Source organism: Syngnathoides biaculeatus, chromosome 6 (assembly GCF_019802595.1).
Source record: "Syngnathoides biaculeatus isolate LvHL_M chromosome 6, ASM1980259v1, whole genome shotgun sequence".
NCBI classification, from domain to species: domain Eukaryota; kingdom Metazoa; phylum Chordata; class Actinopteri; order Syngnathiformes; family Syngnathidae; genus Syngnathoides; species Syngnathoides biaculeatus.
In genome coordinates this window covers 7,151,910-7,177,709 of record NC_084645.1, presented here as the reverse complement: position 1 = coordinate 7,177,709, position 25,800 = coordinate 7,151,910, and the positions used below count along the sequence as shown (strand labels likewise).

Here is a 25,800-nt window from a genome sequence, read left to right as displayed (position 1 = left end):
TGATTTCTCGATTGAACAGTTCTAGAAGTGCTTGGGCTTGGTGGGTGAAAATGAACCCTATAAATCTGATTAATCAAAGTTAATTAATGATTTAACAAGGGGCACTATTGTTTTTTTCATACAGGGTCAAGTAGCTTTAAATTTCTTTCCCCTAAATAAATGAAATCACCATTTAAAAACGGAATTTTATGTTTACAGTTTTTCTTTGGGTTAGGTGCCAGGCTATCTCCACAGTGGTTGGACTCTGCAAAGGTGTGACATTTTAACAAAATCTTTACACATTTTGTATTTATGCATATTTTAAAGCTGTATGGATCTTTCCAGACTCTTATTAATTGTCCCTACACTCCTTTTAACAACTACCGTAGTCCACAGTCAAATATGCAGCCGCTGGATGTTGACAAGTATTTTAGCTATCTTGCACTGTAAATTATCCAGAGGAACTGCAGTTTTAAAGGATTCTAATGTCTTGGGTCTCCTTATTGCGTTGACAAGAAACACCTTGTGATCATGAGGATTCAAATTTAGTACACCTTAAGAAAACACATGCAAAAATTGACCAAACACATGCAAATGAATTTTATTTAACAGCTCCTCTGATAGCACAGCATGGAACAAAAATGATACCCTTTCACCAAACCTAAGAGATTTTTATGGCACACCTTCAAATTATGGACACATCCATCTTAAAAAGCAATCATTTTGTGAATACAGGGAGTCCTCGGGTTAAAAGGACCTAAGACGTTTCGACACCCAGCCCCGTGCGCCATTTTGTCTCGCTAATGTGCGTAGTGCTTGTCCATGTTTGTGCGCCAGGAGTATCTTCACATTTTTCGCTCTCCGTTTTAAACATTATGGCCCCAAAGAAGAAAGCTGTTTCTTTTAGAATTGCTTCTTACAGCCAGAAGAAAATCCATTACCATGGAAACAAAGCTCAAGATCATAAAAAGAAGAAGAAAAGAAAGAAAGTATGGAGCGACACCGACGAACATCGGTAAAGAGCTAGGCTTCAGTCGGTCGACTGTGATGACAATTATTCTTATGTCGGATACAATCACAAAACAAATTTCTTTGATACTTGTTGAGATGTAGAGGCTACTTAAATTATGGATTTTGAACCAGACTCCTTCACAATAGCTAAGCATAGGCTCCCCTATTTCATTTCCATCCACCTCTCAGCAGTAAAGTTAAGTACACGTCTTGTTTTTTATTGCAATGTTTTGTTGTTTTTCTTTACAAAGTATTTTGACATAAATTCTGACTTTAATGGTGAAATCTGACTTACAACAAAATTCGAGTTATATTACCAGCATAGAAACGGCCTCATTCGTAACCCAAGGACTCCCTGTATTTCTCATTGTCTATCACTATACTATGCCACTTGTCCTTTGTCAGAATGTGTGGTTGTTGTCTTTTGGCACCCCCTATCATCACAATGAATTGCTCACAATTTTTTATAAAAAAAAAAATAATAATGTTGGATGCCAATTCCTGATGCTTTATGAGTTTCATGGGAAAGGAGCAGGGTCTTTGTACACTGGCTTGGAATATAAACCACATCATCAACATGTGCTGGTGTGACTTGGCACAAACTAAATACCTATAGTCCACTATATGTACTATACATTTTTAACAAAATCATTTTCCTGTGAAATAATCGGTCTCTCGTACAATAAACAGTATTCGCTATATGCAAAAAGAAAGTTCTGCAGTCTCCCACAGTATGTCACACTCATACAGTGTCATCTTTGGACCTGACTTATGCATGTGAACTCCATCCACAAAAATAAACAGAACATTACCTGTAATGTATTGGCATCATTACATTACATTGGAGTAATGAACATGTTCACAGGTCAGTATTATCATACGGGCGGGACCAATTCTTTTTTTCCCCAGGCCACATTTATACAGTACTCCACTCAGCTTTGACTGCAGTAGCTTGTTGCAGTAGATATTCCACACTTGGGCCAGGGCTCAGTGGACAACATAACCTTTAGTTCCTTCGAATCAATGCCGTCTGAGACTGCCTCAACTCCTGTGGCTCCTCTCGGCTGAGCAGGTACTGGAAGCAAAGCATTGTATGATAAGATTCAGTGATCTCAGCATTTTGGCCCATGACACAGCGAAATAATGAGTTAGCACATTTGGTACATTTTGTCTACAGCCAATATCAAAATTTGCATCTTACAACAAAGCAAAATTTAATTTGATGGAAATTTAAAGAATTTGAAAGATATTTGTGACAAATTCACTTGTCTTCTTTAAAAACTATTAGTTTCTATTAGTTTAAAAACGGGGACACTGGTTAGAGCGTTGGCATCACAGTTCTGAGGACCGCTATTCAAACCCCCTCCTCGCCTGTGTGGAGTTCGGCTGTTCTCCCTGTGGCTGCCCGAGTTTTCTCCGGGCAATCCAGTTTCCTCCGACATCCCAAAAACACGCCAGAGAGACTACACCTTTGGGCTGGCCTGGGAATGCCGTGGGATCCCCTGGAATAGCTGGATGAATATGCTGGGGAAAGGGAAGTCTGGTCACCCCTAATAAAGCTGCTGACTGGTGACCTGACCCTGAAAAATGGTAGAAGATCGATGAATGGATGGATTATATTAAAAACAGAGCAAAGGGTGGCAAAGGTGGTGTTATGTGCCAGTTGTAGAGCAGTGCTTGTCACTTTTTGCTTCCAAATAACACAGCTGGCTTGCGTTTATGAATGAATGAATGCCTTTTATTGTCATTATACGACTGTAAAATGAAACTTGAGATCCTCTCCTGAGGCAGTATTTAGATAAAATCAATACAAAGTAAGAATAATAAATAAATAAATAAATAGTATTACTCAAGCTATCGAGATCAGTGTTCCTTTGCATTAATAGCGCGGCTAGAGGAAAGATGAGAGTTCAGGGTGCTAATGGCTCTCATTTAAAAAAAAAAAAAAAAAAACTTTTGCTCAGTCTATTGGTCCTTGGTCTTGCTCTTTATGGCCCAAGATGTCCAGTTTAGTTATCAGAATGTCTGAAATAATTGTATTAAAGGCCGAGCTGTCATCCACAAAGAGCATCCTAATGAAGTTCTGCGGTTTTTCCAGATGACTCAAGTGCACAGCTATGTCGATGGCATCCTCTTTTGATCTGTTTACCTGGTATGCGAACTGGTAGAAGTTGGGGGGGCTTTAATGTGATTGAGAATCACCCTCTCGAAGCACTTCATAATGACAGGTGTGAAGGCAACAGGGCGATAGTCATTGAGGCTAGTTAAGGATTTATTTTTGGGGATGAGAATGATTGATGTAGATTTCAAACAGGTGGGGATGATTCTAGATAGCTGGTGGGCACATGCTTTCATTCTCTGAGCACTACACAAAGAAGAACATCATCTCAGAAGATGTCCTGAACGGTGTTGAGTCACTGGGTATGGTGGAGGAACTGGACAGCAAACCAGTGCTCGAAGAACTGCGAGAGGCCCCGGACAACCTCGCCACTGGTAAAGCCCCGGGGAAAGACACTATCCCAGCGGAGGTTATGAAGTGCTCCAGTCTCAGTGTGGCTTTCGTGCCAACAGGTCCACCATGGACCTGGTCTTCTCCTTCAGACAGCTCCAGGAGAAATGCAGAGAACAAAGACTCCCATTCTTTGTAGCCTTCATTAAGCTGATGTAGGCCTTCGATACAGTCAGCAGGGATGGCCACTTCAAGATGCTGCCAAAAATAGGGTCCCCGCCGAGGCTGCTGAACATCATTAAATCCTTCCACGACGACATGACTGGCGCCACCATCTCAATCTCAGAGAGTTTCAAGATCAAGAGCAGTGTGAAACAGTGCTGCGTCATCTCTTTGACACAGTATGGAATATTTTTTGTTCTCCTGCTGAAGCACGCCTTCAGATCAGCCACTGAGAGCGTCTATCTTTGAACTAGATCAGATGGCAAACTCTATATCCTCTCCGGGTTCAAAGCCAAGTCCAAGGGCTAGCAGAAATGCCTTCGTGATCTCCTTTTCACAGACAACGCAGCAATCATGACCCATACAGCGGAGGAGCTCCAATTGCTCTGGACCGCCTCAGCTCAGAAATGCAAGGCCTTTGGGTTGACAATCAACCGTAAGAAAATCCAAGACATAGGGCAGGAAACAGGCTCGCCATCCGACAGACTCTCTAATCAAGGACTGGAAGTTGTTCATGATTTTGAGTTCCTGTACCATCTCTGGCTCTCTTTAGACACAGAGCAAGACAGACGCATCGGCAAAGCTGGTACTACAATAACTAGACTCAACAAGAGAGTTTAGACAAACGCCAAGTTGACAGAGCACACGAAACCTCAACAGTATAAGGCTGTTGTCCTGACCACTCTCAACTTTGGAAGAGAGGCATGGACAATGAGAGTCAAACAGGAGCACAAGCTTAGCGGTTTCCACACGTGTTGTCTCCGCCGCATCCTGGACATCACCTGGCATGACAAACACCAATGTACTGCACAGAGCCATAGTTCCCAGCATGTACAGTCTGCTTAAGCAGAGGCGTCTGCGCGGGCTTGGCCATGTTGTGCGTGTGGAGGATGAAAGAATTCCAAAGAGCCTACTCTATGGAGAGCTGACACATGAAACCCGTCCCACCCTAACTCTGCTTTAAGGATGTGTGCAAAAAAGACCTGAAAACCCTTCAAATTAATGTGGATACCTGGGAAGCCACTACCTCTGACCAACTGGCCTGGAGAACGGCAAGTGAAAGAGCTGTCAAACATTGGGGGAACCCTTCCTCGACTGTCTGAGGCAAAGAGACAAAGAAGAAAGGCTTAAAAAAATCTTCACAATAAAACTGACAAAAACAAATGTATTGTGAAGATTCTGTTTTGCGTTTGACATTCAAAAATAATTCAAATACTGTAGATTTTTACTGTGTTATGTTAGAGTTTAATACAAAATAAAGAATTGAATCAACTGGATCACACATGCACACACACTCTTGTTTATTAATTCAATCTTTTTCTTAAATTCCATGACATGTAGTGTCCTTCAAAAAAGCATTATTTTAATATAAAATGTTGCACAAAATTGTCAAATAAGAACATTGTACAAAATGAGCTTTTCTGTTTTCAAAACAGAAGAGGAATCAACAGGAATCAGAACTAGAGGTGGGAGAAAGGATGTGCAGCAAGTAAAGGTGATTAAGGATAGCGATGGAAATATGTTGACTGGTGCCAGTAGTGTCCTAAGTAGATGGAGCAGAAATTAAGATGTTGAGGTTCTCGCTTGGAGTGAGCAGGTTGGATAGGATTAGAAATTAGCTCATTAGAGGGACAGCCAAAGTTGGATTTTTGGAGACAAATAGAGCAGACTTTGATGGTTTGGACACATCCAGAGGCGAGAGAGTGAGTATATTGGGAGAAGGGTGCTGAGGATGGAGCTACCAGGCGAAACAGCGAGAGGAAGACCAAAGAGAAAGTTGATGGATGTTGTGAGGGAAGACATGAGGGCAGTTATTGTTAGAGAGGAAGATGCAGGACATGGGCTTAGATGGAAAAAGATGACACGTTGTGGCAGAAGTTTTCAAAACAACCCTACTGTTTGTTTACCACCGCAATTAGATAGATAAATAAATACAATTCTCGAATCATAAAAGCAACTACGTCACAATTTTATCTCAACCATGTGCTAGAATTGCAATTGCACTGGAAAATCAGAAGTATAAATGATGCCTGCATGAAGTCACAAAATCATCACCAGTTAGTAGAATGTCTTAATATTCCCATCACCGGGAAAGGAAGCCAAAGCTGCGTTTGTCAATACAGAGTGGATGAGATCCATCGTGACAGGCAGATGTGGTTGTAGACTCAACAGCAAGCTTTATTGTAATGTCACCAAGATCTCTTCGCCTGTCAAAGCACTGAATCAGACTGATGGGCTGGGTTGAGGAGCACAGGATTGGGGTGGGATGCGGGCTGAGGTATTGTGGGCTGCAAGCAAAGGAAGGAACAGGGATAGTGATTGGCTGATGGAAAATCATGACCATATCAAGGTTTTTGACACTTGAGGATGGTACGGAGAAGGGTCATTCGCTGCCGTTCAGCCCAACCTGGCTCCGGGTGTGATCAGGCTGTCTGTCCAGGATGGCGCTCAGGCCTCTGAATTTATTGTTGAAGAGATGCATTTGGGTTCCGTTCACTGTTGGATGTTCCTCCAGAGGTCTGGCTGACTCAATGGGGCAAACGTAGTCTGTGGATTCATCTGACCGCCTTCGCCGCAAATGAGTCAAGTTAGAGAAGGCCAACTTTTTTGGCTGCAAACATAAAAAAAGGACAAAAGCTGTTTCATTCATTTCCTTTCATCTTTCCCTTTTGAGATGAATTAATATGTCATTAATCTGTTTTAAGAAAAAAGAGATTATCGAAAAAGGAGTGGGACACGGAGAGGACTGAGGAGAGGTGGAAGGAGTACATTGAGATGGGACGTAGGGCAAAGGTAGTGTTGGCGAAGGCTAAACAAGAGGCATATAAACACATGTTGGACACCAGGTTGGACACGAATGAAGGAGAAAAGGATCTCTACAGGTTGCTCAGACAAAGGGATAGAGATGTGAAAATCAACAGGAATCAGAACTAGAGGTGGGAGAAAGGATGTGCAGCAAGTAAAGGTGATTAAGGATAGCGATGGAAATATGTTGATTGGTGCCAGTAATGTGCTAAGTAGATGGAGAGGTGGAAAGTTGGATGTTTTGGAGACAAAGTTAGAGAGAGCAGACTTCGATGGTTTGGACATGCCCAGTGGCGAGAGAGTGAGTATATTGGTAGAAGGGTGCTGAGGATGGAGCTGCCAGGCAAATGAGCGAGAGGAAGACCAAAGAAAAGGTTGATCGATGAGGGCAGTTGGTGTTAGAGGAAGATGGAGGAAATGGGCTTAGATGGAAAAAGATGACTCATTGTGGTGACCCCTAACGGGACAAGCCGAAAGGAAAACAAGAAGAAGTATCAGTGGTGTGCAGGTGACTTACCACACTACAATTAACCATAAAAAAAATAGTGATGCACTGAAAAATGACTGTCAACTGAAAAAAATGTGAAGGAAGCGATCTCTTTTTGAAAGCTCTAAGAGCAAGTATAGAGTCCTATGCTTTGGCCAAAATTTGTAAATATTTCATAGTGGTTATATGCTTTTTTTGTGTCCATCCCTGAAACATTCACATTCGCATCATGCAAAACATCTGGACAATGATCAATGAATCAATCATTAACTATAGCAGATGACATAAGTATTTAACAGAACACCATTTATCTCATTAAGTATATATAAAGAGGCCTTTGACATGACAATTTCACCAGATGTTGGGAACAACCTTTGTAATCCTTATGTACAAAGAAAGTAGAACAAATAAGATCAGAAATTAAGTTGTGTGTAAAAAAAAAATGTGAAAAGACAGGGAAAAAATATTGAACACACCAACTGCTATTTATTTAATACATTGTACAAAAGCCTTTGTTTATTTCCCGCCTGTATGTATGTATAACTGTGGGTGTTGGCGAATAAAATGCACGAGATATGCTGATATGGAAAATGATGACATGCCGTGGCGAACCCTAATCGGGACAAGCCAAAAGTAAAAGAAGAAGAATCTGTTTGAGAAACCACATTTGAAAAATCAACATTTTAAAAGGGAAACAAAACCATATTTTACTCAATTAAAAAGGCACGGGGGATGGTTCGTTCAAATCCCAGCCCTTCCTTTGCTGGTGGGTTAATTGAAGACTAGAATTAGAACAATTGCCTGTGGGTGTGAATGTGAGCCCAAATGGTTCTGTGTTTCTATGTGCCCTGTGATTGGCTGGTGACCAGTTCAGGGTGTACCATGCCTCTCACCCAGTAAGCTGGGATAGGCTCCAACACACCCAGGACCCTTGTAAGCACAAGCAGCTCAGAAAATGAATGGATGGATATATTTTGATTGATTTGATGTGACCTGGCAGCACAGTGGAGCAGCTGGAAAGTGTTGGCCTCACAGTTCTGAGGACCTGGCTTCAATCCTGGCCCTCCCTGTGTGGAGTTTGCATGTTTAATCTTCGTGCCCGCGTGGGTTTTCTCCCGGCACTCTGAGGCCAACGCTTTCCAGCTGCTCCACTGTGCCACCTCTCAAGCTACTACTGTACAGTACCATTTTACAGGGCTCAAATGAGATTGTAAGAGTGAAAGGATATCGTAGAAGTCGGATGTTCTTCTTGAACATTTTGGTTATTTAAGAACGAAGTGTTTCCCAATGTTTTTGCTTTGATTGGGGTTAATTTGGCCTGTAGATTAGCCTTCATTTAGTAATACTCGATTGCGGACAGCTTCAAATGGCAGACTGTGATCCGTGTTCGGACCGACCCAAAGTCACTTACTGTAAAATCCAGACAACACAACGTCTTTTTCTCCCATATGCCGCTGTCACGGACAGTATACTGGTAAAAAGAGAGAGAATGTAATCCAATTGTTTGTTAACCAGTGAGGTTTAGTGGAAACGATTTGCCAGAGAAGAAGCCCTGTTCCAAAGTTTGCAAAGTTAACTCAGAAAAGACTTTTTAAGAATGAATGGACAGACTGCCCATCCACCCATTTTCCATACTGGTTATCCTCACTGAGGTCAGACCTGAAGCTGGCTCAAAATCAGTGCGTCTCATTTGTTGAGAGACTGTGGCTTTAAAATAAAAAAGGAACATTAAGCAGTACTTCGAAATGAAAAAGAAATGCTTTGACCAGCCACTGTACCTGTTGGCCATATCTTTCAAGATAGCCAAAGTGAGAGCCCAGAATAGTAGACACGACATGACTCAACTCCGCAAAAAGTAAATTGGATTGTGAGGAACATAAATGAGTATTTCATGAAGTTTCAGTCAAAAAGCAATGTGTACATGCAGCTGGGAAAAATTACTTGAAGGTATGAAAATGATTTTTTACTTCAAATATGCATCTACACGATCTGATATTCTTGAATTGGCTTCATTTGTCTGTTAAGTGTTACTAGAAATTTAGGCTTGAGATGCCTGTGCTGCTTTCAAATAGTTTGTCAGCCTTTTTTGAGTTCCATTAAAAGACATGGTTGTGAAATACAAAGCTGACATGTTTGTGCCGGTTTACTAGATATTTAAGGTATTGGTGTTCTTTGTTTTAATACGGGAACTGTTTTAATGGTAAATAGTGGTTGTGTGTTAATAAAAAAAAATGTGTTTTGAAGAACATTTATTCTTGTTCATGCACTACTCACTGTAAGTAGGATCAAAATATGAAATTATGGTACAGATGTTTTTGTCATTGAAAACAAAACGTATTTGCAAAACCACAAATGTTGTGAAAACACAAAAGGTGGCGGCACATTGCAATATTGTTTGAGAGGTTGGCTATGCTGTGGGATGGCGGTTGCCACGTCTGACTCACAATTAATGGTTGTGCATTCAAATCTGGGTTCCGGCTTTTCTACGTGGCGTTTGTACGTCCTCCGGGTGCCTGTGAGTCCCCACTGAATAGTTCCCTGCCCTATTAGCATGACAACTACTATTCACTATGTACTTCCCTGGTGGTGGGATAAAGTCCCCCCAACCACGTGCAGACATGAATTTGCACAATATATTAAAATAAATAGATTTTAAAATGAGCAGTGGAGGTTCGGAACTAAGTTTTACAGTCATAGAAATGACAAGCAGAAGCTCCATTTGTACAGTTACGAGTGTGTCTTTCAATGTGTGTCTTTCAATGGGGAAGAACAACGGCAGGGATTGCGGGTGAGCCTTGAAGTTGTGAGGAGCACAAAAGTTCCTGCCTAGCTTTATCACACCGCAAATGCTTAGAGCTTATATTTAGGTGACACAAGCAGAGCTTGCAGAGATAAAGCTGCTTACCTCTCCACATACTTGAAGAGTGGAGTGGGTTCCTCTGACATAACTGTATTTTGACCTTTTGTTCATTGTAATATACAGTAGTGCCTAAATCTCCCTCACACTCTCTCACCTTAACTTTAGCAGTGGTGCTGAGGGGTGTGTAGTTCACTGCCTGTGTGTACTCTCTCTTCTCCTGCTGGGCCTGTGCTCCCACCAGGTTGCTGAAGTTAGTGGTTAAGTGGCGTCTCAGCAGTGTTTTCTGTGGTGGGATGTTAAGCAGCATGGCGAGCGAGTCGGAATTAAACCGAGGCTCCAGCATCTATCAGAAAAAAGACATTAGACACTTAAATTAATTCCTGAACTTAACGACATGTGTGAGCATATTTACTATTAGTCCTCCATGAACTCCACTGCCCCTCAGGTTTGGAGCATACTCTGCAAGGTCCACAGATCTTAGCCACTCCATGACTCGGTGGTTAGACCACTGGACCACCTCACTGTGATTGAACTGGTTCGAAAAGACACAAACACACTCTTGGTTAAAGTATTTACTCATCGATCTGTTCCACATACAGCGGTGTTCAAAATAATAGCAGTCCAATGTGACTAACCAGATTAAGCCCCTTTTTCAGGATATTTTTTATTGATACATGTCAAACAAGTTACCAGTAGGTGCAGTAGATTCTCAGAAAACCAACAAAACCCAGGATTAATGATAATACACATTTTTTGGAAGGGGTGTGTTAAAAGTCTGGAATTCAGTCAATGAGGTCATCAGGTTTGTGAAAAACAGGGGTGAATCAGGTGGCCCCTGTTTAAAGATTGCTTTAAGCATGCACCTCTTGAACATGTATTTCTCATGGAAAGCCTGAGGAAAATGGGTCGTTTAACATATTGTTCAGAAGAATAGTGTACTTTAATTAAAAGATTGATTGGAGAGGGGAAACTTAAAGAGGTGCAAAAAAATTATAGGCTGTTCAGCTAAAATGATTGTGAGTGTCCTGGATTCCTAACATGGCTCACAACTTGTTCACAACATCCGAGTGGCAGCCAGTAAGACTGCATGCTATGTGACACAAAAGACACTTGACATTCTTTAGTAGATGTCACTTTTTTGATGGGCACCCGAGTTGGCAAATTGATTTTTGCTTATTTCAGCAGCTCTTTAAAGTCAATGTAGGAGACTAGCATCTAGGCTGTGAGGTAATTTTTGTTACCATCATTTTTTTTTTTCATCTTTTCTTTCTGAAAGGTCTCTATCTGGGTAGAGGCCACCAATTAAGTGACTTACTGTAGATAGTCATAGTCGCAACTACTGGGCTTTTGGACAGAAGAGCCCCAAAGAATTTCACACAGGATGAGAAAAAATGTGTTTGTAGAGTACCACGTTTTAATTTTGAAAATCAATCTTGGGTCATCTCCCCTCATGCTTGCAGATTATCCGCCAGAAATATTCTGGCAGCAGTAGGACTCGATCCCCGGCCCTCATGCTTTTAACTTCACCTAAGAGCCGTCTTGTGCTGGGGAAATATTTTTTAAATCAGGCAGCACCTTCCTTATGGAACAATCTTCAGCTACAGCTGAAACTAAGGGATCTGGTCTCACTGAACACTTTTAAAGGACTTTTAAGTAGACTATGCCGATTTGATCGGTGAGATCAGTATCGGCCGATCATGAGCATTTTATACTGATCAGTTGATCAGTTGTATTGTCATAATTCGCTGGTCCTATTAATAACGACATTGATCAGCTCTGCAAGTAATTTACTTTGCATTGCCGTCGTGCCCAGTATATTTGAATCCAAAAGGGATTTTTTTTTTAGCATCCTCACTTGTCATTTGACATAGAACTGTAAATATCTGATGGGCAATAAAAGTTGTTCAAGAAAAAGAAAAACGTCAGCTGCACGGGAGAGATGAGATGACTGAGTATGTGATGCGCACAATCAGACAACGGCAATAAAATCTTGCATTCCGATAACATAATACCACCACATCCCGTTTTTTTATGATCATTTGGCTCTATTGTGTCAACGCAAAGGTGACTGGATACACTCGTTATTGTGGCAATGACAAAACGAGCGGATTGTACCACCTGCTTTATAAGAACAAAATAGAGATAAAAATGTGTGTTGGTGGTCACCGGTACTCAGAACAGGAAGGGACGTTCGTGTAAGGCTTGCTTGAGGTATGTTGAAGTACTTTTAATACGATACGCTACACAAGCACGCAACAAAACATTACGTCACCTTGCAAGCTGGTGCTAGCGCTCATGGTTGTGTATAAATATTCTGCCATTCTGTCGAACACATGATCAGACCAGAGCAGCAGATTCCAACTTTTTTGGAGCGAAGCCACTTTACAGTTTAAAAGTCTCATGGCACACCAACAAACAAATATGGCACAAAAATTGATACATTCATTGTATATGTACTTACTAAAAGCCATACCATTATTGTGTTTTGTCACTATGGCTCACTGGTATAAATAGATGAAAAAAGACATTATTTATTGCAAATATATATTTTTGAGCAATTAAGTACACAAATATAAAGTACATGAGAAGGTCATAGAAATAGACTCAATGCACCATCTTGTGATTGGATCGGTGGTCAGTTATTTTTTTAAAACTCGCTGATTGGTGATCGGCCCCAAAAATCCTGATCTTATAAATTAGGGGTGTCAAAGTCATTTTTTTTGTTCCGAGGCACATTACAGTTCTGAGTTCCCTTGGAAGGCCGGTTAGACCGTGAACCCATATAATGTAATTATTACCTCATATAATTACATACAACACAAATTGATGAATAACTATTCGTAAAACAAGGAGCCGATAAAAACATGTTCTTAATGCCCACATTTCTTTTCAAAGCAGCTTTGGTGACAAAAATGCTTCTAATATCGCAATGATATTGGAAGACTGGAACACATTAGCGATTTTAATCCGCTTCCAGATCTGGCCCCAAAGCCTAAAATCTATTTTTAAGCAGCTTGGAGGCCGAAACATTAGGCTTCATTTGCTTCATTGCTGCTGCGATGCTTCATTTAATTTGGTTTGAAAGAGTTTGGATGTTCCTTAATTAAACTGCTAATTGTTCTATAATGACTTCATTTGTCTGAATGTTTTTATCTTGTAAGGAAACGATTATAAATGACATTTTAAATCTGAGTGGGGTTTTCCTGTCTTAGTAAAGGTTAAATGAAAAAAAATTATGAGTCTGCTTTGTAAACACTGCTGAGGTGCTCAAGCCTCCAGAATCACAACTCTGCATTTGACATGTGGAGAATTGAATTCAATAAAAATATGGAGCATAATAAAACTGAATTTACATATCATCTTTTATTAGTTATGTGACCAAGATGCACATATTTCATACTGACCTCTGTGCCAGGCCTGCGCTTGAGGCAGTAAGGGTTGAACTTGTTAACATGTAGAACATGAATGGCACACTTGATACTGAGATGATGCAGCTGGCAGGTCACTTTTAGGACTAACAAGTCATTCTGAGACAAAGACAGATTGAAATGTCAGGGGTTTTAGTACAGGTTTATATCATCACAATGTCCATTTTTAGCAAAGAGAGTTACAGAATGAGTCACAGATGACCATGACAATGAACAATTTCATTTTACAGTATGTAGGCAAATGCCTTTAAATGGATAGTTTAAGCTTTTTCTTCCATAAAATTTACCACAGTAAGGTACTGCAACATCTGTCCATCCACTCTTCCTTCATTGAATTGGCCTTTGTACTGTGGAAGGCCAATGTCATCTAGCCAGCCTTTGGAAGATCACGTTACAATAATTTTCAAGTATTATTGTCACTAGGATAAATCAATCTCAAGTGTTTTGTACATACGATTGACCCAGAGGTAATCGAGCTCTGCAGACTTCTCATGTTGCCTGGTAGTCAACGTCTTTATGCACAAATGGAGTTTCTTCCTGTGCAATGGATTTTTCATACCCATTTCCTAGAGGTGAGACAAGGTCGGATTCACTTTTTCGTCACAGCTATGTCTGACAGTTGGGACATTAAAATTGCACCTGCAAAAGAATTTGAAAAACACCATCCTGAAGAAAGAGACATAGTGTAAAAAGCAGAGGGAGGTGTGAGGAAGATGATGTGACATGGTTGAAAGCGGAACAAAAGAGCAGGCTGAAAAGCAGAGACAGGTGTTACTAAATGCCAACTGGACAGACAGCGATGAGACGGGTACAACTAAAAACAATTAACATGCCTTACAGAAGATAAACCTGACAGTTAAATGACCAGATGATTCAGAAGACTGTTTATAGCTGTGTGTCATGTGTGTGCGCACCTTTTCTAGGTCTTGTGGGGTGGCTGACATTAGAATTTGACCACTGGTGACCCACTGTTGAGCCAAGATGGCGTACTGGCCGAGTCCGATGTCCTCAAGCCATTCACACACCTGCTCTGTGTTCCACTTGGAAAAAGCTACTTTTGGGTCTCTAATATTCAAACGAAATCAACATTTTAATTGAATAATACATCATGGGGTGAATGAATTAACTGGATGCTCCTGAAGAACGGATGCTAATTGATACTGTAACTACAGTTTACAGATTTCCTTAGTCAAGTGAGAGAATTCTCACATGCAGCCAGCTGCAGCTTGCACCCTACAATCTCAATAACAGGAGGCAAAACATGTTGCTTGATTAGTCTTTTTTTTTTTTAAAGAGAAATTCAAACAAAGACATGACTTTTGTTCTTAATGAGCAAACAAAAACACACCACAGTACGACAAGAAGGATGGTGAAAGGACCGTTGATAACTGCACTCTTCGCAACTCTGACTATACTAACAACATTTTTTTAACCATTCTTACATTACAAAACTAAATAAATTCCCTGTTGTCAGCTTTAACAAAAACATAGAGATAGAATAATAATTCTCCCTGTCACCAACTTTTACAATTCTGTACTGTATTACAAAAGAACATTCCCTCTCATTTACACAGTGTCCCTGAACACACCTCTCACACTCACGCAGCTGCCGTCTACCTGCCTCATATCATTCTGAAGAGCAAAATGGGAAGTGAAACAAGTGTACAGTACAATTTTTTTGCATTTTTTGGGCATGTCCAAACAGGTCCCTCTGCTTGTCATGTTGAATATTACAGTTGATTAACTATGATCGTACACTGTGACCCAGGCAATCTTAGGGCATGTACAAACAAACGACCATATATAGGCGTATTCACACCTACGTATACAATATCTTCAAATAGGAATGTGTGTGTTATGTACCGTATATTCCCAGAACGTGCAAATCTTGGTCCAGGTGTGGCTCTGGTGCTTCCCCTCTTAAACTCGTCAAGCTCAGGGTCATGTATCTGGATTGGACTACCTGATTGACTACGACGAATCCTGTAAACAACAAATACAGGTCCCCAAACTGAATGTGGTAGAAATGAACATTCTATTTTACTCTGATGAGGGTACTTACAATCCCCAGAGCTTTTTTATGCCTCTTTGACTTTTCCTGTTTTCGGGTGACATAGGAGAGTGGTGACCAGAGTTCATTCCAGAGGACAGAGGAGACTGGTCTGACAATATAGACTCTTCTAGCTCCTCTGAACATTCTATCAGACAAGACAGCAAGTGAAACATTATTTATTAGGCTGCTTGTGTGATGGCACATTACTAATGCAGTTAGTCCATTACAATCATAGTCAGCAGATTTTGAAGTCTTTTTTTTTTTTTTTTTGGGCTGTCACCCACCCATCTTCCACTGGTTATTATTTGAGCGTCACAGATAAATGACCGTGGGTGAAAGGCAGCCTACACCCTGGAATGTAAGACACATACCAACAGAAAACAATTCATGTACAGTACAATACAGTACACAACTGTAGTCACTGGACAAGAATTGGTCCCACATTGACTTAATGAACACCTATAAATAATAAAATTGAGGGTTTTTTTCAGTATGATTGACAATATCCACTTGTCATCTTTTAATAGATGGGAACAGAAGTGTACAATTAATAGATTATGATGAAATGAACAACTAGGTTTATGTGCTTGCATTCTTGAGGAAGAGTGGTACACAGAAGAATTATGCACTACCCACCATTGTAATAAAGATTGCACTTTCCTGGAGATCCTGGGCCAGGTCAGTAAACATAAACAGTGAGAAGAAAACAAACGCTGGTGTTAGTCACACCCCAAAACATCCCATTGTTGACTGTAGAAACAATGAAACCACGTAGCCTTAGGCAGGTGCAATGCTGCTAACTTGATAAAATTTCTCACAAAGTTTGTAATGAATATTTATTCAACAGCCACTACTGCATTCATTATCTTTGAACAAGTCTGTCCACAATAGGAATGTTCATGTAAGAACAGGACAAACTAGAAAAATGAGGTCACATCACACCTGCAGCGACCATGTAGTGTTTGTCCTTAATTTGTCTGCTACATCATTTGAACAGCCTAAAATATGAGTTTAACAAGGGAGGTGCTATATTAAACTCCAGCATCTTTAATTATCTTACCACCTCCTAAAATGCAGATAACTGAATATTTATTGCTTTTTATATCTCTAGCTCAGGGATGCTCAATGCGTCGATCTATCGCGAAAAAAAAAAAATCACAAAAGAGATCAGCCATATATTTTTTTAAACTTTAGATCACCGCACATGTGCAAACGACAGTACAGGAAACCACGCTGTCAGTGAGTTCCCCCCCTATTTTAATCCTCTCTAGACCTAATAAAATTTTGCAGAGAGAAAAATCTGACACTTTCAGAAAATAATACTCTGGACTTAAAATTTTCAATTATATTAAACCTGTTGCAAATTTGCAACCCTTGCCCGGAAAGGGTTAAGCTCTTGCTTGAGAAATCTTAACAAACATGAGTATGGATGCTGCAGTAAAGAAGACAAAAATGTATCACTTTCACACGGAATGTGAGGTGGACTTTTTTTTTTCCACGACGTCATTTTCGAAGTGCGTTTGCCTCATCTGCCAGTGTAGTGAAATGTGGAACGGAATCTTCAAACTGTATACGGAAAATACGACACCAACATTCCGGCGAAATGCAAGCTGAGAATGAGAAAAGTGAACAAACTTAAATCCCATTTGGCCGCACAGCAGTCACTTTTCACACATATAGTTCAACAGCGAAAGCCGCCACAGAAGCATCTTTTCAGGGTTCATCACATCACACATAAAAGAGACATATCTGACTCGTTCCGATCTTTTAAAAAAAAAGGCGGAAATATTATCTCCAATAAAATCTATGCAGCTGTAAAGGAGTACAATTACACGGCGCTATGTAGCTCTCACTACAGTTGGACGAATCCACTCACGTGAGTGACATAGGCCAGGTGTGCATTTTCATTTGTATGGTGTTTAGTGATCATCAACGTGAACTTAAATAGTTACAAAAAAATGTTCAAAGTTAATTATGTTGTGTAATATTGGCTCATGCGGTTATGCAAGGTACACAAACATACATTTACACATAAAGAATCCTCAATATACTTTTGAGAAGTAGATCTTGGGGTAAAAAAGTCTGGGCACCCCTGCTCTAGCTCATCCTCCCTCACACTTCTGTACATGTTGTACCATATGAAGTACAGAGAGCAAGTGGGATGTCAGGTCGCATCCTTGTTTACGTTGGTTACGTGACCTAAGATGAAATCCACATATCTTTTAGACGCTTCGGGCTCAGTTTTGGTGGAAGAGAGCGTCTAGTATTTTTTCTAATGAGCTTTCTAACACAAAGTCGAGCCTTGAGCCTCTGAGCAATGAACGTATCTTCAACAAATAACATACATCATAAACTAGATGGCAATTTTATGTTTCTGTTTGGTTTCCTTTTAATGAAGATAGATTTCTGGAATTGGAATTCAGGATACAGTACCTAAAATGGGAGCACTGGCACTCCTGAAGCGAACTGCAGCAGATTAAAAACAAATAAAAAGGAAAAGGAAACATCCAACAGCAATGCAGGCAGAAAGATGAGAAAGAGCACAAAAGAAGAAAGCAGTTGGAGCCACAGTCAGACGTTATCTGCATATAAACCTAAGGAGAATGTAATATGTAAAATTATTAAATAATACATTCCATTCCACAAACATTAACTATTGTTTGCTTCTGTGTAGTTGCTGGCAATTGTTGTTCAAGGTGTTCAGAAAACGTAAAAACTGTGACATCAGAGATGGGTCGCATACAAATACATCCATCCATCCATCCATTTTCTTCACCGCTTATCCTCACAAGGGTTGCATGGGCAGTGCTGGAGCCGATCCCAGCTGTCAACGGGCAGGAGGCGGGGTACACCCTGAACTGGTTGCCAGCCATTCGCAGGGCACATTGAGACAAACAGACGCACTCACAATCACACCTTGGGGCAATTTAGAGTGTTTAATTAATGTTGCATGTTTTTGGAATGTGGGAGGAAACCAGAGTGCCCGGAGAAAACCAATGAAGGCACGGGGAGAACATGGAAACTCCACACAGGCGGGTCCCGGATTGAACCCGGGACTTCAGAACTGTGAGGCCAACGCTTTACCAACTGAATCACCGTGCCACCCATCCAAATACAGTTACAGTTAAAAAAAAAAAAAATAAAAAATAAAAAGGGGGTGGGTGGTATAGCCACTGAATGGGGATCTGGCACCCACTTAGGATTTCTCAGGGAAGTCTGCATATGGCTCATTGCCATTCCAGTTTACTGTATATTGTAAAAGAATTGAGTATATTATCCAAAGTCAAAAGTGGCTGAAAAGGGAAATGGCAGATTGGATAAACTAAATTATGTAGAAACTCACTTAGACTGTAGTCCTGGTCATGGCTAGAGACAAGCGAGAGCCTTATGGGGGATAAATACTCGTCTTCTCTTTCGCCGTCACCATTCATCTTGGTTCTGAGCTCACCTTTTTGGTTCAGCTTTCCTGGCAACGTCTGGTACTTGTTGAGTTCCATGCGTGGATTCTGCCCAAGATAAATGCTTTTTAACAGAAGGCTCAAAAGCTTGTGAAATTAACTGTCACAGTATCAATAGAGGTAATTAAAGGATAAATGTAATTTTCAGTCTCATGCGTGGTTAGTGTGCTCATATGGTAATCAGATGACTGTTAATACATTGTGCCCTTGCCAATTTGTTGTTTATGGTTCGCGGCCCAGCATATTTCCGGCTTTTTCTTTTTCTTTCATTTCTTGTATTTTCACGATCTTACAGGTCTTAAATTCTCTTCTAAATAGAGGTACCACATTAGACATGGCACCTTACGACATTGTTCATCATGTGGCCACTGAGTTCAAAAGTTTGCAATGTTGGTGTGTGAATTGTCCAATATATAAAGCATATTTAAACAGACTGGTTACACTGTTAGCATGCAAGCACGTTTTAGCATGTATGTCCACTACCATAAGAGGGTGCTCACGAGGCACTAAGGAACAATTACCTTTCGGATCTGTAAGCAGAAGAAGCTGACATTGCCCTGACACTGCCTGTGCAGGCAGGTCATTACTAACGATGCTCTTCACATTCATGGTATATCATTGAAACTAAAAGTTCTACCATGGACCCATACATATTAAAACATGTGTTACTGGGCTGCTTTTGTCTTCTTCTTTGGCTATCCTGCCAGAAGACACACGTCTCGCGTGTCTGCAGATACCTAGATAAGACCCGGACGTCTGTAAGGAACGTAATCCCCGCGAATAACGAGGGAACACTGTATACAGTACATTGCCGCAAGTATTTACGCTATGCCTTGCCTCACATATGAACTTTAATGACATTCCATTTTTAATCCACAGAGTTTCATGTGATGTTGGTCTGCCCTTTGACGATAAAACAGCTTCAACTCTTCTGGTAAGGAGAGGTTCAGGTTCACAAGGTTCAGGCGTGTGCCTACGGGAATTTTTGGCCATTTTTCCAAAAATCCCATTTGTGAGGTCACACACACTGATGTTTGACAACAAGAAGGTCTTAATCGCTCTAATTCATCCACAGTGTGTGTCACCTCTCAAATGCACTACTGAAAGAATGGTACAAAATTCTCATTAACCCACTCCTGAACATTATGGACAGCATTCCCACAAGAGTTGAAGCTCTTGTAGCTGAAGAGGGTGGACCAACATCATAGAGAACCCGACAGCTTAAGAATGTCACTTACATTTATATGTGAGTCATCACAGGTGAGTAAATACCCTTGGCAGTATAGTTAGTGTACGTCAAAGTGTTTGTTCGCCTTTGCTCAGCGCACAACACAACCAATTTGTTCAAGACGATTTGATGTTGTACTTTGTTCTATTGCATAACAGGAGGTTGCATGTGGGACGCTGCATCAAAGTCATTGGGCCTATGTACAAATAACGGGAGAAAGGCCAACTGAAAAAAAGAGCTTGGAGACAGCCATGATGCTAAACATATCTGACAACAACTTCATGTGGATTCTGCCCCCGTTTGTGTGTGTGTGTGTGTATGGGAGTGTGAATAGTATGTCATAAACAAGATCACACTCTGTATCATTATGTACAAAGACAATTCCCTCTTGATGTATTAAATGGAATTTTTTTTGTAGGATTTACATCGATAGCACACAAGAATACATGGATGAAGTAGGTACCTGAAGCATGATGCTGGGAGCCCAAAATAAATCATCATCACTCAGTTTAGTTCCAGCTAACTCTAAATGGTCAAGTTTCCCAATTGTGTGTTTAAGATTCTAGAAATGTAATGTAGTACATGATGTGTCCTGGAGCATTCTTGTACAATAAATGCAGGGAAATGTTGTAATGAATACAGAAAAATACACCTCTGTGAACTGTGAGATTTCACTGAAGTGCATTTTTCAGGTTTTTTTTTTTTTTTTTAAATGTGAAACACTGTGTGTGGAGGTTTTTGTGTTATGCAATGAACAAATGTATAGTGTTGTGTTTGTTTATAAACCTGTTTATAAAGCAGCATGTTAGATTGTGTTATGCCATGCAAGAGATCAGTACCTCTCCCCCTATGTCTGATTCTCTTTCATCTGGCAGGATCTCTACAGGCTACCGCCCACACAGATACACAAATGCACACATTCACAGAGACATGCAAACATCAAAAACAAATTCAGTTAGCATGTTAAAATGAAGCATGTGTGTAAGTACGATAATGCTTTGTATTGATTAGTTCAATTAGATAGCAGTATAGAACCCAAACACTAATAAATTGGGAGAACCTTTTGCAAAGATCTGCTCTGCAATTCTTCAAGACTGCTAGACTGTAACCTGCAATGATGCCTGAAAAAAACATCATCATTTCAACTTCATTGATTGCATTTATTTATCAGTTTATTTTCTGTTTATATGCTATCAATGACAAGTCAAGCATGAACACTTACCACAATCCATTTAAAAACCTTGTATCACCAGTAGAATGTGGTACGTCCATAGATTTCTGACAACTAATATAAATAGCACACAAAAAGTTGGAGTCATCACACACTGCCAGATATTGGCACATTGCAATATTCTAACATGTGTTGTGTTGATACGATACCAAGAATCCAGTTCTCTCTGATAAGGTAATGAGGATAACATAAGGGGGGAAGATCCTCTTGATGACATCTATGGAAAAAAAAATCTTCGTGAAATATTCATGTATTTTCCATAACACTTATTATTTTCACACCGTGTTTTTGTTTACACCACCATTTTGGATGGCAAGTTTGTGTCTACATATCGTGGCTAGGAACCGATAAGTGTATACTGTAATGTTTTAGCTACGGTTATCGTTTGATCCTTTATCTTGACAGTCCTTTGACAAACGAACACCGCAACCAGAGGCAATTGAGGCACTTGTGCTGGAGTGAGGAATAAAGAAAGAAGCCACATGTGAAACTCGAGAGCAAGTATCGTCTCGTTATTATTAGATTGAGCTTTAATACTTCTCGTATATAGCAAGTGTGGTGTAATTGTGACTGTGTCGACGTCAGTGGGGCGCAACGAGACAGGACAATAAGGAAGTGAGCTTGAGAGGATATGTGTGTGTATGGGGGGGGTTGGGGGGCTAAAAGATTTCTATAGAAATCTATAGAATTCTATAGAATTTGTATAGACCAACTTGGTCTATAAAACTTTGGCTGTGACTTTCTATATAATTTCTATCAAACAAAATGTTTCTCTAGAAATTATATAGAAAGGTTTGATTAACAGTGCTTGATGTCAAATTTCTATAGAATTTTTTCAGAAAATAATTTCTGTTGAACAATTTTCAAGCAACATCAGAACTATTACACATGGTGAAGTTGCATAATAAAATACATCAAGTATTTGTTACAATATATAAATACTGACAATGGAGATTTCAAAATAGGGCAAGTCCATCATGTAAGACAAGCCACCATTATAAAGCCTACATCTTGAAAATCGGAAACCAGCTGTCAGTGTGTTGAAGAGGGGACTATGTTCACAAAGCTTCAATTACTATCAACCAAATGGCCAAACAGACCATCTGACCAAATCCATATTTGAACCATTATTCCACAGTTTTAAAGATACGGTTAGGAAGGAATACATCGAGATGCGACATAGGACAAAGGTAGAGGTGGCGAAGGCTAAATAAGAGGCATATGACGAAATGTACACCAGGTTGAATACAAAAGGAGGAGAAAAGGATCTGTACAGGTTGGCCAGACAGAGGGATAGAGATGGGAAGGATGTGCAGCAAGAAAAGGTGATTAAGGATAGAGATGGAAATGTGTTGACTGGTGGCAGTGGTGTGCTAAGTAGATGGAAAGAATACTTTGAGAAGTTGATGAATGAAGAAAATGAGAGAGAAGGTAGAGTAAAAGAGGGAAGCGTGAATGACAGGGAAGTGGGAATTATTAGTAAGGGGGATGTTAGAAAGGCACTGAACCGAATGAAAAATGGATAGACAGTAGGTCACGATGACATACCAGTGGAGGTATGGAAGCAATTTTGTGAGCTGGCTGTCGAGTTTTTGACCAACTTATTCAATAGAATACTAGCAGGAGAGAAGATCCCAGAAGAATGGAGGAAAAGTGTGCTAGTCCCCATTTTTAAGAACAAAGGCGATGTTCAGAACTGTGAAAACTAGAGGAATAAAGATTATGAGCCACACAATGAAGTTATGGTAAAGAGGCTAGACTCAGGACAGAAGTAAGTATCTGCGAGCAACAGGATGATTTCATGCCTCGAAAGAGTATCACAGATGCATTATTTGCCTTGAGAATGCTCGTGGAAAAGTACAGAAAAGATCAGAAGGAGCTACATTGTGTCTTTGTAGACGTAGAGAAAGCCTATACAGAGTACCAAGAGAGGAACTGTGGTACTGCATGTGCAAGTCTAGTGTGGCGGAGAAATATATTAGAATATGAGGGCAGCAGAATAGCTGTGAGATGTGCCAGAGGTGTGTCAGAAGAATTTAAGGTGGACGTGGGACTGCATCAGGGAGCCGCACTGAGCCCCTTCCTGTTTGCGCTAGTAATGGATATGCTGACAGACAAGGTTAGACTGGAATCCCCTTGGACCATGATGTTTGGAGATGATATTGTGATCTGCAGTGAAAGCAGGGAGCAGGCGGATGAACAATAAGAAAGATGGAGGTACCCACTGGAAAGGAGAGGAATGAAGATTACCTGGAGTAAAACAGAATATGTGCATGAATGAGAGGGCAGTGGGGGAAGAGTGAAGCTCCAGGGAGAAGAGATAGAAAGGGTGGATGACTTCTAATACTTGGGGTAAACAATACAGAGCAATGGAGAGTGTGGTAAGGAAGTGAAGAAATGGGTCCAAGCGGGGTGGAACAGTTGCGGAAGGTGTCTGGTGTTCTATGTGACAGAATAGTCTCCGCTAGGATGAAGGGCAAAGTCTATAAAACAGTGGTGAGGCCGGGCATGATGTACGGATTAGAGACGGTGGCTCTGAAGAAACAACATGAAGCAGAACTTGAGGTATCAGAAACGAAGATGTTGAGGTTCTCGCTTGGAGTGAGCAGGTTGGATAGGATTAGAAATTAGCACATTAGATGGACAGCCAAAGTTGGATGTTTTGGAGTCAAGGTTAGAGAGAGCAGACTTCGATGGTTTGGACATGTTCAGAGGCGAGAGAGTGAGTATATTGGTAGAAGGATGCTGAGGATGGAGCTGCAAGGAAAAAGAGCGAGAGGAAGACCAAAGGAAAGGTTGATGGATGTTGTGAGGGCGAACATGAGGACAGTGAGTGTTAGAGAGGAGGATACACGAGATTGGCTTAGATGGAAAAAGATGACACGCTGTGGCGACCCCTAACGGGACAAGCTGAAAGGAAAAGAAGAAGAAGAAAGATGCGGGTTGTGAAAACCACTCAATTAACTGGATTTTCATCGATTAGATCTTGAGAACCAACATGACCAACAACAAAAAAAAGCTGACATTATTTCAAGTTTGAGTATTAAAGTTTAACCCACACTAACATTTCCAATTGTTCTCTGGGTGTGGGAAATGGGGATATGTTTGCATGTTTTGCCTGCCAGCAGGTGGCGCTGAGATATGCTGATGCAATTGACTTAAGGAGAAGAAGAAAATCTGGCATATTCGCTAATTTAAAAAATAACGGTTGTTGCTGTTCTCGAGTCTCGAAGCCTCCAGTTTTCTTGCTGTGAATGCAATAAATTAATGTTTTCCACACACACCACCTGAGGCGTATGTCATGAGTGGTGTAGGCAACGCACTAGAAAGCATGTGTTCGCCTTCGGGTGGCTTTCTAGTTGATCGTCACAAACCTTGAATGTGCAGTTAGCATGCATGCGAGCTCCCATGGCCTAGTGGCGATAACATAACTAGGCCACAACCTGTAGTACTTTTTATGCGAAACTTTTATCCGTTTAAAACCTCGATCAAAACCTGTTAGTGTATCTATTGTTTTCCAAATTACTTCATTTCTTTTATTTGTACTTATAGATGTAAAAGTAAGTAGTAGATGTAGTAGTAGTAGATGCATAAGTAAAATATGAAAGTGATATGACCGCTCGCACTCAAATTTTGGTCGCATTGCAAAAATGGTAAAATTGCCGGATTTGGTGCTTTGTATGCAATTATATGCAATTGTAATGAAAATGAGTCCAAATTGTAATAACCAAGGGATCGTTAGTGAAATTTCATGAAAATTCGTTGAGAAACAAAAAAAAAAAATCATGACATTTTGAAGATCCTAATTAACTGGGAAGGTCACAACTTATTGTTCTTTTCTATTGTTTTACCAATACCATAATTAGCCCATGTTCCAAATCTTTAAATGGTCATAACTTTTGTTGTTTGAGCTATGGAGATAATTTAAGTAAGATTTTAAGGGGGTTTTCAAGCCTCTTTCCAACGATAGTTTTTTAAATTCCATCCATTCATTTTCTTAGCCGCTTATCTTCTTCTTCACTAGGGTCACAGGAGTGCTGGAGCCTATCCCAGCTGTCAACGGGCAAGAGGCAGGGTACACGCTGAACTAGAACATGTGTAATGAAAAATTTGTCATTTACATTAATATATTGACCTATTTTTCAGGCAAAGCTACCTTGGCAAATCTTCCGAAGAAGAGATAAGTTCATCTGTTGTACGCAATTTTAGTAGATGGAATCTTGCTACTCAACCAAATATATTTTAAATATGCTGAAACACTGGCTTCCACCGTTGAGGATATATATTCCATCAACTAAGGGTGCCGGCTGTACTGATTACATTTATAATTAATCCAAAATATCTGTTCTTTTTTCAATTAACACATGTGGCATATGGTACCCACCCAACTTCCTTGGGGCAGAATAAGACAGATATACTGAAAGTGACCAGTAAGTTATTTTTCCCCAGATGTGGATGGTGAAATCATAATTGGCATGTCTCATTTAATTCTTTCACTGCAGGCATATCAACAATGTCATTCATTGGTGTATTTTTTATATAAATGTATAATTTGGGATGTTTTGTTTTACTTTTTCAAAGAGTCCAAG

The 25,800-nt window shown here is 40.3% G+C and overlaps 1 protein-coding gene across 13 annotated transcripts in view; it reads right to left on the bottom strand.

Annotated features, from left to right (window-relative positions):
* Positions 1-596: 596 nt before the first annotated feature.
* Positions 597-25,800, bottom strand: part of ppfibp2b (PPFIA binding protein 2b) — a 197,510-nt gene continuing 172,306 nt past the window's right edge. For 3 of the 13 annotated variants that reach the window (XM_061822598.1, XM_061822596.1, XM_061822599.1), the window contains 16 exons: positions 21,361-21,428; positions 21,203-21,265; positions 21,041-21,101; positions 20,820-20,867; positions 18,638-18,800; positions 15,931-15,963; positions 15,304-15,439; positions 15,105-15,224; positions 14,156-14,306; positions 13,696-13,807; positions 13,529-13,617; positions 13,218-13,340; positions 10,226-10,345; positions 9,968-10,156; positions 6,069-6,272; positions 4,844-5,949 (listed from right to left, as the gene is read on the bottom strand). In XM_061822598.1, the coding sequence (XP_061678582.1) occupies positions 5,872-5,949; positions 6,069-6,272; positions 9,968-10,156; positions 10,226-10,345; positions 13,218-13,340; positions 13,529-13,617; positions 13,696-13,807; positions 14,156-14,306; positions 15,105-15,224; positions 15,304-15,439; positions 15,931-15,963; positions 18,638-18,800; positions 20,820-20,867; positions 21,041-21,101; positions 21,203-21,265; positions 21,361-21,428 (1,758 nt within the window). In that variant the 3' untranslated portion in view covers positions 4,844-5,871. Of the gene's footprint in view, positions 2,066-4,839; positions 5,950-6,068; positions 6,273-9,967; positions 10,157-10,225; positions 10,346-13,217; positions 13,341-13,528; positions 13,618-13,695; positions 13,808-14,155; positions 14,307-15,104; positions 15,225-15,303; positions 15,440-15,930; positions 15,964-17,727; positions 17,761-18,637; positions 18,801-20,819; positions 20,868-21,040; positions 21,102-21,202; positions 21,266-21,360; positions 21,429-25,800 lie in introns of those variants that run through there. The other 10 variants (XM_061822587.1, XM_061822586.1, XM_061822590.1 and 7 more) reach the window with 9 other exon arrangements.